Genomic DNA, 20,682 nt, shown 5'->3' on the forward strand with positions numbered 1-20,682 from the left:
TGGACTGATTATGGCAAATTGCTATGGTGCCTTAATATCAGGATTTAAGGTCAAATCATAACATAGAGAAAGAGGAGTATCTAACTGAATTGAAAGAAAAAAATCAGCAAGTTGAAAAAATGAATGAATTTAGCACTCAAATCCATAAACTGTGTAAATGAAAAAGGAAATAAAATATAGATATAAGCAGAAACAATAACAAAATAAAACACCCAGTGGGGTAATAACAAAAATAAAAAATCTGATTCTTTGAAAAGAGCTTTAGAAGTTAAAAATCACAGATAGAAACACAAAAGAGAGAAAGTGCAAATAAACTACATTGTGATAAAATAATAAAGCACATAGCTAAAAACCTTGGAGGGTATTTTAAAAATTGTAATTGAATCTTATGAAAAACTTGGTATAATAGTTTTCTCAAAAGTACAAATATCAGAAAGTAGTCCAACAGCAAAATAAAACCTACTTTCCAAAAAAGATTTCTAATTTTATTTTGAGAAACGGTAACACCAAGAAAACATTTTAATTCAATGATAAAAACATGGTTATAGTAAAAAATATTCGTACTCAAAAAGATGCACCATAAGTCTTTACAAAGTTAAAACCATTTCTTCCATAACATTCTCCACATTTTAAGTTCTTACATATTGATATGATTAGATTTGCCATTTATTAGAATAGGGAGTGGGAAAATGTGTGATTATCATCAGCTAGATGTGCTCACCGCATGCTCCATTATTTATCTGCAAGGTTGCCAGGCATTTAACTGGACAGCCATTTTGTTCTTCAGGACTGGGCGTCTTTCCCCAGGAGCAAAAACAGCTCAGCGCTCTGCACTGCAACAGGCCACCTTAACAGCTAACCAGCATCACTCAACTGCTATGCAGCCGGGCCTAGTGCACAAAAACTGAAGAAATTAGAATCGTGTTTGCCAAAAACCCAGTCTTTTCACCTGAAAAATCTTTATACAAATTTGGATCATATTACCGGTTAGATTTAAAGGTAGTAACATTACACATACAAATTTATACCGCCTTTTGTAGGTTTTTACCTTTAAGGAATGAAAGCAATGTCGAGGCAATGTCGTGACAGCGTTGGGCTGCTTTTAGTGGCTACACATATTTCTTAACGGTCAGGAGGCCACAAATTAGGTTACCAACCTGTTCATTTCAAACCAAAAATGTCAGCACTATAGAATCAAATATAGGCCGGCGCAGGGGTTCACACCTGTAATCGCAGCACTTTGGAAGGCCGAGGTAAGCAGATCACTTGAGCCCAGAAGTTCCAGACCAGCCTGGCCAACCAACATGGCAAAACCCCGTCTGTACTAAAAATACAAAAATTAGCCCAGCGTGGTGGCAGACGCCGGTAATCCCAGCTACTTTGGGGGCTAAGGCAGGAGAATAGCTTGAACCCAGGAGGCGGAAGTTGCAGGAAGCGGAGATGGTGCCAATGCAGTCCAGCCTGAGTGACAGAGCGAGGCTTCAACTCAAAAACAACGACAAAAACAAATATAATTTTTTCTCTCAAATATCCAAATCCAATCTGAAGTCTTTCACCTCATTAAATTACAAGAAAATATGAATAACAACAAAATAGCACACAAAGTGAATTTTGCCACCTGATGCAAAGCTTCAAACTGATGAAAAGGTAGACCAGTGTGACACAACCTTTTCCATAGGCAGTCGCTACTTCCAGGGACTCTGCTTCCATGGACTGAGTATGTGGTCCTTTTCCCCAGGTCCTCCATCACGTGTTAGCTGATGATCATTTTCCTAGGAGGACACTTGTCCTTCCCCTTCAGGAGACTGGGGAGGACTCTTGGATCCAACCTGTACTTGGATTCCCTCTTGGATACCGGGGGAGGAGTCTTGGACGTGCACGGGGACGTGGACCGTGAGCGAGATCTGGAGACAATGGAGAACTTGGATCTTCGCGAGATCTCTTTGGAGGTTGATGGAGAGCGAGAGCGAGTAGGGGGCCCAGACTTCGAGTGAAGCTGGCTGTAGGGAGACCTGTTGCACAGAGACCAGCTGTAGGGAGATGGGCTGTAAGAAGATCGGATATAGCGAGATCAGCTGTAGCGAGATTACCTGTAGGGAGATAGGCTATAACGAGATCGTCTGTAGGGAGGGCGGTTGTAGGGAGATCCCCTGTACTGACGGACCTGGAGCAGCTGGGACCCCGGGATCCGCTGCGGTGTAGCCGCCTGGGGTTGCAGCTCTGCCGTCCGTAGACGCCGCCCCCGGCCCTGCTGCGTGGCGCTCCCTGGCGACTGCGGGGCAGGTCCCAGAGGCCATAGCTCACCACCTGCACCCGCAGCTCGCTTCGGTCCAGCACCGCCCCGTCCATGGCGGCCTTGAAGTCTTGGGCGTCGCGCTGGTCGTGGAAGCAGACGAAGGCGAATGATTTTCAAAACAAACTTAACAACTGTGATCATTATAACCTGCAACAACCAATAACTAAATGGAAAATGCTTTTCAATATGTGGAACACAATTCCAAAAATTTCCCAGTGCAGGCCTACAAATAAATATCAATTAAAATTCCATAGGTTAATAAACTGAGCATAATCTTGACCTCATTGAAATAAAATTGAAGGTCAACAATTTAAAAACTGAATCTGACCATATTTATTTGAAAATTAATATCCACATTTTCTAAAAATCTATTGTTTTTATGTTGAAATCCAGCAATTAGTAAAAAAAAAAAAAAAGCAAAAAACAAAAAAGGTAATAAAATGTTAATACAATGGTAGAATTGTAAATAAACAAAAGGAAATCTAGACTAAGATGTTCAATAAAACTGCAATCTGATACTGTTAAAGAAAATAAAGGAGTGGCAATACTGATAAAGAAATAAAGTTCCTAGACCTGTACAGGAAATATACACAAAGAGCCTAGAGCATCTTGGAGTGCTGGAAATTAAAGATATGGTAAGTACAAAACAAACAAAAGCATTGATGGGGTTATAGTAGAGCACCGATGGGGTTATATTAGAAGAGCACAAGAACCAATGAAAACAGCTCCCATTGGCCAAATCTTGAACAACAAAATAACTAAAGTACAATTGAATTATAATCCAAAGTACAAAATAAATACTTGTGAGTTCATGCTGTTATAAACAAATGAGTAAATTTAACAAATTGGAGAGAAGAGACAAAACACTTCTGCAGAAGAATTCTAAATAAATTTACTAAAATGTTGCTAATTTTGAAAATGTTATATAACCTCATATAAGTAGAATTGTGCTTCATGCAACTTAATGGTTTTTTTTTTTAATTTCCCTCATCTATGTTGTTCCATGTAGCTGTACTTAGTCCTGTTGCCTGCTGTAAGGTATCAATGGTATAAATGTTTGTGCTGTTGATGGACATTTGGGTTGTTTCCACTTTTGACCTCTTACAGTGTTGCTCAGAACACGCTTGGACATGTATACTGGAGCTCATGTGTCCTCTTATCTATGAATGGCTCCCTTGTCATAGAATACAGGCAGCCTTCTGTAACCTCTGGGTTCAGCATCAGTGAATTCAACCAACTGTAGGTCAAAAATACTCAGAAAAAAAAGGAAAAAAAACAACAAAAATAACAAAAAATACAGCAAACAACTATTTACATTGTATTGTATGTAATCTAGAGATGATTTAAAGTATGTGGGAAGATACGTATAGGTTAAATGCACATTCCAAGCCATTTTATATACAGGATTTGAAAATCCTCAGAATCCTCAGGGGGTTCTAGGAAACAAACCCCCACCACCCCCGGGATAGTTGTTCCAGCAACTGGAACGCTGGGATAGATGAGTTCCCAGCAAACCCAGGAAGACCTCGTTCTCAGAGACACTCATGTCCAGTGGATGAAATCTCAGCTGGTGACACAGAAGTAGAAGTGTCAAGGTATTAAAAGGTCTGGGAGGATAAAGAATATATGGTGAATTTGGTAACTACCTTGGACTCAGCAGCACCCAGAGTCCCCACCAGAGGGGCTATCTCAGCACCAGGAGGCTCTATAACTGTAGTGGGCAAATTTGCCCAAAATTGTGAGATGTAAATTTGAGCAATCCCAAGAAGCCATCACCGAGCAAAAGAGTGAGATATAAAAGCTGACCATGAGCTCAGTGGCAGGGTTCAGCAGCTCCTAGAATCCTTGGCAGGATGCTGGATCCTGGGCTCAGTGGTGCAGGCCTGTCCCTCAATGCTCCATTGTGGGCAGGGGCTGAGGCTTAGGGCCTGACGCATAGGGCCTGAAGCTATGTGCACTGTGACCATCAAGAGGCACCTCCTGGCTGGAGCCTGGAGTATTGGCTTTTTAGACCCTAGTTACAGAGGGCAATGACCACAACCATATCTGTCAGTTGAGGGGTTCAGATCAGGGTTGATGGAGCTAGGGTGAGCAGTGGGTCCAGGCTAAAGTCCTGGGCTGGGAAGTATCATTGCAGTCTATATGGACCACGGGAGCACCGGGTACAAGGGCAAGGCAATGGGTACCACAGCAGGAGGCCATAGGCTAAATGGGTCACGGCCCTGGTGATCTGGGTGGTGTCTCAGGCTAGGGTAGCCCTCTTGGGCACTTGGATCTTCCACCAGGTGGGCCTCTCCAGGCTGGCACGTGCCCTGGACTCCATGGGGTCTGCAAATGCCCCAGTTTGCCTGTGTTTCTACAGCCACTAGCACTTGGATTATAGGATGCCCACAATGGCTTGCCTGCCACTGCACTGAGACATCACTTTGTCTGAATTGATCTGTCAATGGTTGCAAAATTCATGACCTCCTGGAAGTTGAAGCCATGGTTGAAGCCAGCATGGTAGCCATAAAGACACCATTTAGAAGTTTAGCCTCCTCCTTGAGTTTTCCCCACATTCAGCCTTATCAACTGTAACCGCAACAAAATAAATTTTATACCTTCTCTTCCATTAATTATAGTTCTAAAAATATTTTCAGTGGTTAATAGGGCTAATTCCATAAATTATTGGCTGAAGTGCCTCAAATACCTCACATTAATGAAAATAGTGGCTTGGAGTTAAAGTATCTCACTATTAGATATATAATTTTTGTACTTTGTTTATTTATTTATTTAATTTAGAGATGGAGTCTCACTCTGTCACCCAGGCTAGAGTGCAGTGGCATGATCTGTGCTCACTGAAGCCTCCTCTTCCTGGGTTTAAGCGATTCTTCTGCCTTAGCCTTTCGAGTAGCTGGGATTACAGGCATGTGCCATCATGCCTCGGTAATTTTTGTATTTTTAGTAGGGATAGGGTTTTGCCATGTTGGCCAGGCTCGTCTTGAACTCCTGACCTCAGGTGATCTGCTTGCCTCAGCCTCCCAAAGTGCTAGGATTACAGGCATGAGCCACCATGCCTGGCCTTGTATTTAATTTAAGAAAGAATCCATTGCTTCCTTGTGGTGTGTATAAAACAAGATTGACTTGAATTTTATCAAAGGCCCATCACCATTTATAAATATGATCATATAACTTTTCTTCTGGATATATTTACTGGATAATTTATATTACTAGATTTTCTGGTTTTAAGCAATCTTTACCTTCCTGCAGCAAACCCCATGTACTCATCATATGTTATTCTTTTAATGTACTTAGATTCTCTTAGCTAATATTTAAGTTAAAATTTTTACATTGATGTTCATAAATATGTTTTGTCCATCATTTCCTCTCATTCTACATGCAATTCATCAGGATTTTCTATCAATAATGTGCTTATTTTGAAACATGAAATTTTTTTCTCATTTTAAAGGCCTATGTATGCTTAAAATGAAGATGTCACACAATTCCTCTTTGAAATTGTCTAATCCTTGTCATTTTTGAATAGGTAGATATTCTGCCTTCTTTCCATATTTCACACACAGAAATGTATGTCTTAAGTGTTCTATTTAGTAACTTAATTTTTCAAAAAAATTCATATCGTTGGAGCTTTTTGTTGACTTGGTATATTATTTTACAGTTATTCTAACTCATTAATTTCTGTGTATACATATATCAATTCCTTCCTGCTACTTTCAGACTATCCTTTCCTAACTTGCACATCAGAAGCTTAATCCAGTTAATTTCATTCTTTGAATGTGATGCAGAAAATAATTAAGGCTGCAAATGTTTCTCAGCACTATTGTAAATGAATCTCATATATTCCTTTATGTATTTTATTAAATTTTAAATCTAAAAACACTCCAATAATGCTTATTGTGTCCCAAGCATTGGTATTAACAAATTGCATATATTAACTCATAGAACTGTCAACTAAACACACGAGGTAGGTGATATGTCCATTTTACATTAAGGAAACATGTCATAAAGTTAAGTAATTTTCAAGGTCACACAAGCTGGTAATCAAAATCAGGCTTTCTTGCTCCAGAATTTAAGGATTTAATAGATATTTATTGTTTTGTGGCAATCTGGCTTTTTTGGTTTGCGTTTCCCTCAAATCTGAGGTCCATTCAATAAAAAATGTTTAACCTGCTAGGAAAAGGACCTGTACATCTTCTGACTCTAAAAATATTTCTAGTCTGAATGCATGATAATTCAGAATGTTTAATTTTTAAATTATTTTTAAAGAAAATATTTTCTATTCACCCTAATATATGGTCATACTTTGTGATTCATTCTTTGGCACCTGAAGAGTGGGAGTATTTTCTATCATCTGGCATACCAATTCTACCTTATTGTTAATATAATTTAAGTTTTTCATATCCTTAGATGTCTCCATTTTTTTCTTTTTGGATGAGAAAGGTGACTGTAATAGTCCATTCTCACATTGCTCACATAAAGAAACACCTGAGACTAGATAACTTAAAAACAAAATAGCTTTAATTGGCTCACAGTTCTGCAGGCTGTACAGGAAGCACAGGAGCTTCTGCTTCAGGAGAGGCCTCAGGAAACTTGCAATCATGGCAAAAGGCAAAGGGGAAGCAGACATGTCTTACCTGGCTGGAGCAGAATTACAGAGAGGGTGCAGGTGCCACACACTTTTCGACAACCAGATCTTCTGAGAACTCTACCACAACAACAGCACTATGGGAATAGCGCTAAACTATTCATAAGAAACACCCCTGTGATCCAATCATCTCCCACCAGGCCCTAATTTCAACATTAGGGATTAAAATTCCACATGAGGCTGGGCGCGGTGGCTCACGCTTGTAATCCCAGCACTTTGGGAGGCCGAGGCGGGGGGATCAGGAGGTCAGGAGATCGAGACCACGGTGAAACCCCGTCTCTACTAAAAATACAAAAAAAATTAGCCGGGCGTGGTGGCGGGCGCCTGTAGTCCCAACTACTCGGAGAGGCTGAGGCGGGAGAATGGCGTGAACCCGGGAGGCGGAGCTTGCAGTGAGCTGAGATTGCGCCACTGCACTCCAGCCTGGGCGACAGAGCGAGACTCCGTCTCAAAAAAAAAAAAAATAAAAAATAAAAAAAAATAAAATAAAATTCCACATGAGATTTGGGCAGGAACACATATCCAAACCTTACTGGTGACTTAAATGTTCCTATTTTTCATGTTTCTTTAAACTTGCCTTTTATCTACTATAATTTATATTTTGTCAAAATTACTTGGATATTCATGACCGCTGTAATTTCATTGTGAAATTTCGTCTTTTGCATTGTAAAGATCCATGCTATGTACCTTTGCTCTCAATTCAGGTTTGCCTGATACTAAGATCTGTAAATCTACTTTTATGTTATTTCTTTGCTTGTTATAATTTTGCCCATTCTATTATCTCAGTCATTTTTCTACATCACTTTCTTTTTGGTATATCTCTTTTATGTAACTCTAATCTACTAAAAATACAAAAAATTAGCCAGGCGTGGTGGCGGGCGCCTGTAGTTCCAGCTATTCAGGAGGCTGAGGCAGGAGAATGGCGTGTACCCAGGAGGCAGAGCTTGCAGTGAGCCGAGATCGAACCACTGCACTGCAGCCTGGGTGACACAGCGAGACTCCATCTCAAAAAAAAAAAAAAAAGTAGTAAGAATTTTCTTTTCTTTACAGATATACACTAGATAGCAAATTTAATGAACATCAACAATGTTACAAAATATCTGAGGCCATGACTGGCTAACAGACTCAGTCAGTCAAAAGGTCTAGTTTGTGCATGAGCAGTGGATGGTGGCCTGGGGTAAAAGGCATGTTGCAGTTGAAGGATTGTGAGAAGCCCCGAACCTCACTGGGGCTGCAGCAATGTCCAGTGGAATCCGGGGTCAGAGAAACAGTGGACGAGATGCAACTTAAGAATTAAGTAAAGGGTTCAGTCAGATTCTCAGCATCATCCATTGTGAGCCGAAATTACCATGGGATCTGCACCCATAGCACTGTAAGGATGGTATCCTAAGGGGGACATCAGAAACAAGTGCTGTCCATGGCATCTGGCCATGGTGAAGGCCACAAGCAATATGTGGAGTAGACAGAGAGTCCCTGAGAGGTACTACAACATCCTATGGCAACCTCTGGGGAGGGGACTTCAGTGGCCTCCAGGAGCCCTGGTTGTCACAGTTGGAGACAGCATCTGGGGGCCTCGGAAATGTATCAGTTATTGGAGGTAAATAATCTTCACTGGGGAGAGGCCCAGGCTACAATTGTGCTTGGCAGGAATCTTCTCTGATTCCTGGGGTTGGGATAAGAAGTAGGTATCACTTGACATTTGGCATCATATTCAATAGCCATGGGTCCAGAGGATTGATCATGCATTGGAGGAAAATATCTCCAAATTCATTGGCGTATCTCTGTGTGGCTTTAGCCCCAGCAGATGAGTCAGGGGCCCAGGAGTTCCTGGAAAACTTAGTTGGGACCAGAACCCTAGAGGCATAAGAATGGTCCATTGCTATAACCTTGGCCAGGTTCACTGGGGATTTCCAGTCCCCACCAGTGTCCCTGGAAAACTTAATCAAAGGCACAGTGACATTGGGAGGAGTCATGGGGACAACATCAGGGAGATTACTAGCGGTGCTGTCGAGAGACAGCAAGCACGGACCAGGGTGTGTGGGTTCATCAGGATCCAGTGGGGGCCCCAGGGGTTGAAGATCAGGAGCACAGCAGCAGCCAGAAGCCTTGGCAAGATGCTGAAGGCCACCGCTCGAAGGTGCGGGTTTGTCTGTCAAAGCTTCATCGGCGAACTGGAGCCAAGGTTTGCGGCCTGGAGCTCTGTTCCCTGTCCCCACTGAGAGGTGACTCTTGGCCGCAGACTGGACAGTTGTCTCCTCAGTCCCCAGTTCTCGATGACGACGACCACAACCACAAGAACCCCACCTTCCAGTGGAAGGAGGAAGAACCCAGGCTGACGTCTCTAGGGTTTGGAATGCAGATCCACACACAGCATCGGTGCCATGGCCCTTTGGGTTGTAACAGAGCCCTGGGGACATAGTCCGTGTGGGACAGCTAGTTATGTGGTTCCAGGGATGCCTCAGGACCAGAGCAGCTCTCCTAAGTGCTATGTCCTCCCTCCAGGTGTTCACCTCTTGGCTTTCTGCAACCTTGGGCTCCATGTGATCCACAATGGTCAAGTCTTGCCTGTGTTTCCAGAGCTCGTAGCTCTCTGGTTGCAGGATGCGCACGAAGGCGTCCATGGAAAAGGTCACTCTCACCTCCCCACAGCTACACTGTGAAGCCACTTTGCCATAATCAATCCATCGTGGAGTGGCAAAATTGATGGCCTCTGCACAGTTGAAGCCGTGATTGAAGCCAGCATGGTAGCCATAGGGAAAGGTTACTATGAACTCCCCAGCCTCCTGAGTCATGCGATTGAAGGGGATCCCATTCTTTTTGATAACTGTAGGCGAGATGAGGGCCACCTTGTGCCACAGGAAGCCCTCACAGCCCTGGGAATTGCCTGGGAGGTGCTCCCTGGCCAGGCATTCCAGGCTCTGGCCGTGTTCTGGGGGCACCACGTACCAAGTTTTGGGTTCCCCAAAGTGCAGGTAGTTGATGCTGTAAAGGTCCATGTCCTCCGTGTGCCAAGCGAACGTGGTCTTCCACATGCCAAAGTACAGGTAGGGTGTGTTGACACCCTCGATGACAACCCCACATTCCTGCTCCAACAGGTCCAGAATTGTTCCCAGGTATCCTAGGTTCCATTGTTTAGTGCTTTCTTCAAATAAGGAGCCGCTGATATCAGCACCATAAATTGGTGGATTACCAGGGTGGCTCTTCCAGTATTGTTGCTCCAAATCTCTAAAATTCTGGTGTGGTGGAGTCTGATATTTTTTACTGTTTGCCAAGTGGCGATACTCCCTCACGGTCATGGCTTTCTTCTTTTTATGGTATTGAGTAAACACACCTCCCTGCCCAGAGGTCACCTGCTGGAGGGGAGTGGCTACTAAGATGTCTTCGATATCATCGTAAGTCTTTCTGGCTTTCCATTCCTTGGGTGGAATTACCTTGGCGAGGCCAGCTCGGTGTGCGCCTTGGGACTCCATGTGAGCAACATATTTGTTGAAATCTGTAAATTCTTCCATGGTTGGGTAAAAAGTCATGATGGTATGACTCGTGTTCTGGGGACTGGAGTGCACAGACTTCATGGCTGCACACAAGAAGCAGCCGACTCCCAAGTTCTTGGGTGTCCTGTAGATGCCTGAGAGTGCTGGGGAGGAATTTCTTTTCTCCCCTTTGTTTTTCAAAATACTTTGGTTTATCTGTGAGGCAGTAATTCAGAATTGAACTTTTAAACAAGTGAGGTATTTCACAGGCTTTCTGATTTCCCAGGGGGACGCCACTCTAGTTAGTATTTTTTTTTTGTCCAAAGATAATAGAATATATCCTAGTGGGGCAGGCGTGCCAGCTGGAGTCCCAGCTCCACTGGCAGCTCTGTGAGTTTCCTCAGTCGGGGGTGTCACTGTGAGGCTTCTCTTGATTCTCAGGCTTGGATGCATGAGTAGCTGGTAACTCCACTGAACCTGGGCATCTCTTCTAGGAAGCCAAAACAATGCTCCTAAAGAACAACAACAAATAGAGAATATTTGAAAATTCATGTATGACCAAGCAAAAGAAATACTCAGCTAGTATTAAGCTATACTAAAGGGTATGCTGTGTTAACATCAAGTTTTAAGGTCAAATTATAAAATATAAAAAAAGCATCATCTAATCAAACTAAAAAGAAAAATGATCAAGTTTGCAAAGGAATGAATTAAGCAATCCACTCAAGAAACTGGATGCATTAACATCAAGGAAACAATGAAAATAAAGACACAAGCAGAAAGCATTGCAAAAGGAAACAGAACCTCCAACAGTAATGATGATAAAAAACTAAAACTGACTTTTCAAAAAGATGGTGAGAAGTAAAAAGCCATAAGCATGAAGAGAAAAGAAAGTACAAATGAAACACGTCAAGGTAACTTAGGTGGCATAGCTAAAATTTTTGTGGAGATGTTTTGAAAATTTTAACTGAATCTTATGAAAAACTTGGTTGATAATAATTTTCTCAGTGGGGCAAATATCCAAAAGCACTCCAACGAAGAAATAAAGCAACCTACCTTCCATCAAAAACTCACAATTCCAGATGAATGTTCTGCAGGACCCAGAGAGAAAGTTTCCTGTTGGTAGCTGAACTCTAAATGAAGCCCAGGTCCCAAAGATCCTGGCTTTTTTATATCTGGGCAACATCCTAACCCAATCAGTGCCCAGCAAATGTAATCACTGGGCTGGGTCCAGATTAGGCATCCCACCCACCCATGCCCATGCCCCTCCCTTTCATTTTACATTTTAAATCAATCCTAGCACAAAGCTAAGTGATTAAAAGTCAATTTATGGGAAGGGGCAATCCAGACAAATATGAAACAAAAGAAACCTAGGGTAACAATATTATTATCTAATGTATTTGACCAGGCATGGTGGCTCACACCTGCAATCCCAGAACTCTGGGCGACCGGGAAAGGCGGATTACCTGAGGTCAGGAGTTTGAGACCAGTCTGGCCAACATGGTGAAATCCTGTCTCTACTAAAAAAAATTAGCCGGGCTTGGTGGTGTGCCTGTAACCCCAGCTACTCAGGAGGCTGAGGCACAAGAATCACTTGAACCCGGGAGGCAGAGGTTGCAGTGAGCTGAGATCACACCACTGCACTCCAGCCTGGGCAACACAGTGAGACTCTATGTCAAAAAAAAAAGAAAAATCCAATGTATTTATAGGATCAAAGCGGCACATTTTATAGTTAATGAAAATTCATAGGAAAATATTACAAATATTACAGGAATGAACTTTATTCACCTAACCACACAACAGTGACACATAGAAAGCCAAGATTCAGAACCATAAGGTAAAACTGAAAAATCTGCAATCTTGATGGAAATTTTTTTTTCTGTGACACCATTTACTCAGAAACCAATAAAGCAGAGAACAAAGTTAGTAATGTTATAATAATTTGCACAACAAACTTAACAGCTTTGATCATATAACCTGCAACGAACAAAAACCGAATGAAAAAACCCTTTTCAATATATTCAAAACATTTACAAAAATTTGCCAAAGCAGGACTACAAAATGGATACATATGTAACAAACCTGCACATTGTGCACATGTACCCTAAAACCTAAAGTATAATAACAAAAAAATAAAATAAAATAAAATAAAATTCCATAGGTCAATAAATTGACACGATCTTGACCTAGCTGAAATAAACCAGGTCAAAAATAAAAAAAACTGAATTTGATTATCTTTATTTGAAAATTAATATCTGCATTTCTAAAAGCCTATTGATCTTCATGTTGAAATCAAGTAGTTAGTAAAACAAAATAAAAACAAAAAGAAAAAAAACATTAAAGTAAGGATAGAATTATAAATAAAAGGGAAATATGTTAAAAAATAAAGATTAATAAAACTGAAATCTGACACTTTAAAACAAATTAAGGAGTGGGCCAGGTGTGGTCACTCATGCCTGTAATCTCAGCAATTTGGGAGGCCAAGGTGGGTAGATCACCTGAGGTCAGGAGTTAGAGACCAGCCTGGCTAACATGGCGAAACCCTGTCCCTACTAAAAATACAAAAATTAGCTGGGTGTGGTGGCACACACCTGTAATCCCAGCTACTCGGGAGGCTGAGGTAGGAGAATCACTTGAACCTGGGAGGTGGAGGTTGCAGTGAGCTGAGATCGCACCACTGTACTCCAGCCTGGGAGACAGAGTGAGACTCTATCTCTAATAATAATAATAATAAATAAAGGACTGGCAATACTGATGAATAAATACAGTTTCTAGACCTGTGCAGGAAATATAGAGAAGGAGCCTAGAGCATCTTGGAGTGCTGGAAAATAAGGATGTGGTAAATACAAAACAAATAATAGCATTGATGGGATTATGTTAGAGGGGCACAGAAACCAATGAAAACAGCTCCCAATGGCCAAATATCAAAGAAATTGAGCAACAAAATAACAAGTAGAATTGAATTATAATCCAAAGTATAAAATAAATATAAGTTCGTGCTGTTATAGATAAATGATTGAATAAATTAACACACTGGGGAGAAGAGACAAAATTCCTCTGCAGAATTCTAAATAAATTAATTAAAATGTTTCCCATTTTGAAAATGTTATATAAACTTATATAAATAGAATAATGCTTTTTTGTATTTTAATGTATTTTCATGTGTTATTTCCCTCATCTATGTTGTTCCATGTCGCTGTACTTGATCCTGCTGCCTTGCTGTAAGGTGTTCAATGGTATAAATGTTTCTGCTGTTGATGGACATTTGGGTTGTTTTCACTTGGGCCTTTTAAAAACAATGTTGCTCAGAACATGCTTGGACATGTATACTGGAGCTCATGTGTCCTCTTATCTACAAATGGATCCCTTGTTGTACAATATAGTCAGCCCTCTGTAACCTCTGTGTTCAGCATTAGTGAATTCAACCAACTGTGGGTTGAAAATATTCACAAAATGAGGAAAAAACCAATAAAAATAACAAATAAAAAACATTTCAGTAAAAAACTACATAGCATTTGCATTGTAATAGGAATTATGAGTAATCTAGAGATGATTTAAAGTATATGGGAGGACATGCATAGGTTACATGCACATACTAAGCCATTTTATATGAGGGACTTGTACATCCTCAGAACGCTTAGGAGGATCTAAAATTCATCCCCTTCACCCCCTAGAACATCAAGGGGCAACTGTATGTGAATTCAAACTTTACAATGCCAAATTGTTTTTCAACAGTTGTTACCAATTTACACACTTGCTAGCCATGTATGAGGGTACTCATTGATCTTCACTTTTACAAATCTTTGGTGAATATCAGACTTTTTATTTCTACCCAATCAGGTTAGATTGTGGTGATGTCTCATTAAATTTGTATTTCCTATCATTGTACCCCTGAATTCCAGCCTGGGAGACAGAGTAAGACACTGTAACTTTTTTAAAAAAATGGTGACTCACAACTGTAATCCCAACTTTTTGGGAGGTCATGGTGGCCAGATTGCTTGAGCCCAGTAGTTGGAGACCAACCTAGGCAACATGTGAAACCTCATCTCTATAAAAAATAGAAAAGTCAGCTGGGTGTGGTAGTGCACGCCTGTAGTCCCAGCTACTTGGGAGGCTGAGGTGAGAGGATCATCTGAGTCTAGGAGGTCGAAGCTACAGTGAGCTGTGATCCTGATACTACAGCCCAACCTGGGCTGAGACCCTGAAAGAAAGAAAGAAAGAAAGAAAGAAAGAAAGAAAGAAAGAAAGAAAGAAAGAAGAAGAGGGAAGGAGAGAAGAAGGGAAGGAAGGAAGGAAGGAAGGAAGGAAGGAAGGAAGGAAGGAAGGAAGGAAGGAAATAGAAAGAGGGAAGGAGAAAAGGAGGGAGGGAAGGAAGGAAGGAAAGAGAAAGAAGAAAGAAAAGGAAGGAAGGAAGGAAGGAAGGAAGAAAGAAGTAGGGAGGGAAGGAAGGAAGGGAAAGAAAGAAAGAATTAATTAATTTCCCTGATTACAAATGAGAGTGAGCAATTTTTTCGTATGTTTATTGGCCAATGTGATATTCTCACTCATGAAGTGACTATTATGTACTTTGTCCATTTCTCTACTGAGTTTGCTGTCTCTGTGCTAGCTCTTTATGTATACTGGATATTAGCTCTTTATTAGAGATGAGTAATACAATATCTGTTCACACTCCTTGGTTTGTCTTTTCTCTCCTTCTCCATATCTTTTCATGAACAGAAATCCCTCTTAATCTCTAATAACAAAACCGTTATTTAAAATAGCTAACATACATGGTGACTATAAAATGCCAAACATTGTTCAATTTACTTTGCATAGAATAACTCATTTAATCTTCATAATAACCTATAAGAAAAACGTTATCTCTGTTTTTCAGATGACAAAACCCAGTAATGGAGATATTAAGCAATTTGTTCAAGGTGATAGAGCTAGCAAGTGTTAGAGTCAGAGATTTAAACAAGAATCTCCAAAACGCTACCTTAAAAAAAAGACAAATGACTTCTCCCTTATCAAACTGTGATATTTGAGCTGAAATGAACAATACATCTAAGTACAGAGCACAGAGGCTGGATATATGTGCATGTACAGTTGACCCTTGAACAAGGAGAGGGTTAGGGACATTGAACCTCCGTGTAGTTGAAACTCCTTCAGTAACTTTTGACTTCCCTACAGTAAGACTGTAAGCCTTACTGATAATATAAACAGTTGATTGACACATATTTTTTATGTTACATGCATTATATACTGTATTTTTACATAAGTAAGCTAGAGAAAAGAAAATGTTTTTAAGAAAATCATAAGGAAGAGAAAATGCACTTAAAGTATTGTACTGTATTTCTGGATACCTTCAATTTACTTCATCTGTTTAGAAGATGAACAGTCTGTCTGAAATGGCTGGCAACGTCACTGCAGATCTCAGTCTACACTATTTATCACGCAATTCAACTTTTTTGTAAAGTCATGACTTTTCTCTGCTTCTTGGGAACACTTTCAGCATCACTAGTGGCACTTCGTATGGGTTCTATGGTGTTATTCAAACTTTAAGATATTATACTAAACATGAAAAATACTCAAGAACCTGCAATTTACTGAACATATTTGCTCATGTGTGGATGATTAGTGTCCCACAGCGTTTTAAGAGGGTATGCCCAATACCGGAGCTCTCCTCAATAGCAATACGATGTGGTTTCAAAATTCTTACAGTAGTACAAGGGGTACTACGGTTAATTTTAAGCAGTTATGATTTAATACTACATCTTTACATTTGTTTACATTTATCTCACCTGAAATTGGCACCATGTATGATCTGTGTGTAAGTTCTGATAAATTTTAACTTGTAAAAACAGATTTGTGTATGTTTTACAGTAATAAATGATAACATACATGTTATATACATGTATTTAATGCATTCATAACATACATAATTACTTTCATTTTTTCAATATTTCTAAACCATAAGATTTGTCTCATAGATTTTTCAAATTGTTCTGAATGTCCAAGATATTTACCAATATAGTTACTGAAAAAAATCCACGTGTGAGTGGACACGTGCAATTCAAACCTATGTTATTCAAGGCTCAACTGTACATGTGGGAATCTGTATATAATGAAAGTGGCATACCAATCCTGTGAAGAGGAATTAATTATTCAATAGGTGATATGATATTGGCCTTTTTGGGGAGAGAGAATAGCTCTACCTGACACTACTTAGATAAGTAAATTACTGATAGATTAAACACCTGCTTTGTACCTGCTTTGTACCTGCTGTACAAAGGAAAACTTCAAGACTATTTGAGAATATATTGAAGAATGTGTTTTTCCATTCAAGGTAGGATAATATGCCCTGAAGAAGAACCAAAAGCACAAACAATGATGGAAATGCCTGATATATTTAACCAATTCCGGTGTAATGATGACATAAAAAAATTGAGACAAGACACAGCATAGAATAGTTTTATCATACATAAAATAGACAATAAATGAGTTTCCTGAAAACTTCTAGAGATCAATAAACAAAATAAGAGTCAACCCAAAAGAAGTGGGCAAAGGCTTAGAAAAGGCAACATGAACAAAGGAAATCCAAATGGCCAGTAAATATGAGGAGATGTACAAGATCACTAGTAATTGAGAAAATGCAGTGATACTTAAAAAAAAATCAATTTAGATAAGAAAAAGGTGAAAAGATCTGACAATATAAAAATGGGCCAACATATGGGAAAACCAGAACAGTCACACTGCTAATGGAGATAGAAATTGTAGACCAACATAGCTATTCCTAGAAAAATTGAAAATGAGTAGAAATATAACCAAGGAACTCTAGTTCTAGGTACACAGCTGCTCAATAAAGCGTTGTTTAAGGTAAGAAAGACGTGGAAATAATCTACTTATCCATCAGCAGGGAAATAAATAAAATGAAAAATTACACAGATTGACTCTGCTGGAGTCACTAGGATCTATATATATAGCAACGTATTCAGAACTTGTAACATTAAGTTTTTAAATGGTGGAGGGAGAGCAGGAGAAGTTGGTAAAGCCACACCTGACATATTATCTTGGCTGTGTAAAATTATGTGTATAAACGTGAGGTATCTGCAGAGAACACGTGATTATTATTTCTCAGAAATGAAGGGAAGCCTAGAAACAGAGGTCATGGGAGAGGACAAAGATGGCTCTACACTTGCCTTTAGTTTTTATTATCAATGTTTCTTGATTTTCCAAAATAGAATACAGCATGGCAAAAGGTTAATATTGAACATGGGCAAACAGCTTAATATGGGCACCATCTGTCAAGAAGAGCAGTCCAAATTGAGTGTGTCAAAATAAGGTAACATAGTATTCTAACTACAATTGCTTGAAGTAGCCCTCCACAACCACAAGCAACTTCCTGAATTATCTAAAGGCTAATTTAGAAACTACTTTAGCTGTACCATTGCTTGCTCTTGTTTGGTAAGAGAATGCAAAATGTTGACAATGTAGCTGAGTAGAAACAGGAGTGCAATAGGAGCAATATTTTCTAAAAATTCTCTATGTGCTTATGTTTCTTGTCTTCACAACTCAATATGTATTTTTTTAATTTTAGGTGTCCTGGGGCATCCATCTACCTGGAAAGAGACTGAGATGTTGCTGAAGGATAACAAGCAGATGTTCAATTCTAACGTTCCAAATTAGAATGTGAGCTAAGCTATCAATCATCTGAGATTTTCAGAACTTCTTTATTTATTTCTCTCCATTTCCTTAGCCACAATCCAACATTATCACCTAATTTTAATTGCCAATTAATCGCCTCAAATATATGAGTGAGAAAGTCTCACCTTCCACTGGGGTGGGTGGAAGCAGGCATCCAGATGCTAACTTGATGGAGCTGACCCAAGGAACTAACACTTCTCCAACAGATTTTCAACACAACCTCTGTTTAGCCTTACATTTATTCCCAACTCCAGGAGTAACTAGTGTCACAAAATCTTGATTCCTTTTGGTTCTGCACTGGGGATTGTGTTGCTCTCCAGCTTTTTTCCCTGCCAACCTAGAATTTAGCTTTCCAGGGTTTCTTAAGATGGTTCCCACTTTTCCAGCTCCCCTATGTTGTCTCCTATTCAGTTTTCTCCAGTTTAAAACACATGCAATAAAACTTACAGATCTTAGGTCTCCACATCGGTGAGTTTTAACAATTATATAAACCCATGTAATCATCACCCAAAACAACATGCAGGACATTCCCACAGCTCCATACATTTCTCTCATGCCTGGAACTTTCCAGTCAATTCCCACCGTAGGTAATCCTGTTCTAAATTCTATGACCGCAGCTTAGCTTGGCTTATTTTTGAAATGAATATAAATGCAATCATACAGTATGTTTTCCATTGGATCTGGTTTTTCTTTTTCCCAAATCAGATGTTTGTAAGATCCATCTATCCTGTTGCATGTGCCAGCAATTTGTTACTTTTTACTGCTGAATAGTATTTTAATACGTTATAGTTTTTCTACTTATCTGTTCAAAGACATATGCATTTTTCATAGTTCTTGATTCTTATGAATTGGGTAGATAATTAGGGGAAGAACTTCTAGGCATAGATGACTGCTTAGGTTTATAGAAGACTGACACAATTTTCAAAGCAGCTGAATGATGTCACATTTCCAGTCGCAATGCATGTGAGAGCCCATTGCTCTGGACATAGGACTGTTCGTCTCAGAGCCAGAGAGCATGGTTCCAGTAAATCTGGGTGAAAAACTGGGAATGGTCCATCATGCCAAAGGCAAAATGTTTGCTTTTTGTCCTTGTGACTTTTAGTGTTCAAAGGGATATGTTTTCACTGGGGGAATCACAGCAATAATTCCGTAAATTGGAAGTTGAGATTCTCATGTGGCCATTTCTATCTCTTCACATCACTGAATAACCATGCAAAGAAGAACTATAATTTCAGCAGGAGGCATTGATCTTTATTCTCTCATAGAAATTAGGCTCTTTGAAACACAAACAAACCTAAAGTACAGTTGCAGTCAGGTTCACTACAGAGCATACTCTAAGACTTCAGCACAAAGATCTTTCTTAAAGAGCGCCCTTGGGATCCATATCTGAGAAAGAAAGAGGAAGGAAGGAGTTTTGAGCGCGGGGAAAAGTTTATCTGTGGCTCAGGGCCAAAGTTAGTCTCAGTGGAGCCTGCAGACAGCTCTGGAGCTCAAATGGCCCTTCAGGGGTGTCCTGAGTTCAGCAGAGATGGCCAAGCTTTATGCTCCAGTGCTGAGCAGTCACTGGATGTGGGCCAAACTGGGAAGAGACATGGCCTTGTGTGAGGCAGCTCTCTGCAGCTGTAGGCTGTCTGCCTACTGCAGTCCAGGGCCAATGAAGCTTTTACCTAATCACATAAAAGTTTATTCCTTGGTCATGCAAGATGTGCTGTGGGTCAAGCAGCTCTCTAGGGCTACTCCCTTCCAGTGAAGGCAGTGTGCCCTCATCTTGTGTTTCCACCATCTCAGTATTAGCTGAGTCTTATGCCCCTTTTCAGCCAGGCAGCTCACTCTCATCCTCATTTGTGCCTGGAGTCCCTGAGTTCAGGCTCTCAGCTTCAATTTTCATAAGAATAAACTTCCATCTCTTGTTACACTAGGAATGACAAAGCCACCTAACTGAACGAGAGGCAGGAAGATGTGAGTTTTTCTGTTCTTTATTCAAAACTGTAGACAAGCACCAATTTTTATTACTTTGGCCTTCAAATTTACAGGTGCTTCAAAATTGAGAGCCTTACTAAAATTCTGTAGGGGCAATTAAGGAAGGCTAGTATTAAGGGGAGGGGTGGCTTGCTATAATTTTAATTTACAAAATATTTGTGAGTTTGTCCATTTCTGTGCATTTTCTTTCTTTCTTTTTTTTTTTTTTTCCTGAGACAGAGTCGTACTCTGTCACCCAGGCTGGAGTGCAGTGGTGTGATCTCAGCTCACTGCAACCTCTGCCTCCTAGGTTCAAGCAATTCTTCTGCCTCAGCCTCCCAAGTAGCTGGGACTACAAGCGTGCACCATGACACCCAGCTAATTTTTGTATTTTTAGTGGAGATGGGGTTTCACCATGTTGATCGGGCTGGTCTCAAACTCCCACCCTCAAGTGCTGCTTTCATTTCCTTTGGATATATACCTGTCACATAAAATTTTAAGAGGCCATCGATTTGGACTATGCTCCTGCTCAAGACTCAACAGACCAAACCAATATAGAGTTTAATCATGATAGCTTAGCTTCAGTTAATCACAGAAGGTTCTGTAACCAATTAACCAACTAAGTTATAACTAAT

The 20,682-nt window shown here is 40.2% G+C and overlaps 1 protein-coding gene across 1 annotated transcript; it reads right to left on the minus strand.

Annotated features, from left to right (window-relative positions):
* Nucleotides 1-8,626: 8,626 nt before the first annotated feature.
* On the minus strand, nucleotides 8,627-10,510 carry LOC100586305 (lysine-specific demethylase 4E-like). Its single transcript, XM_003253461.2, has one exon. The coding sequence runs from the start codon at nucleotides 10,508-10,510 to the stop codon at nucleotides 8,627-8,629; it is 1,884 nt and encodes a 627-aa protein (XP_003253509.2).
* Between the last annotated feature and the right edge of the window lie 10,172 nt (nucleotides 10,511-20,682).

Source organism: Nomascus leucogenys, chromosome 15 (assembly GCF_006542625.1).
Source record: "Nomascus leucogenys isolate Asia chromosome 15, Asia_NLE_v1, whole genome shotgun sequence".
NCBI lineage: Eukaryota > Metazoa > Chordata > Mammalia > Primates > Hylobatidae > Nomascus > Nomascus leucogenys.

Bases quoted from the DNA above. Each gene is read 5' to 3' on its own strand.
- LOC100586305 (XM_003253461.2), bottom strand. From the start codon at position 10,510: ATGAAGTCTGTGCACTCCAGTCCCCAGAACACGAGTCATACCATCATG.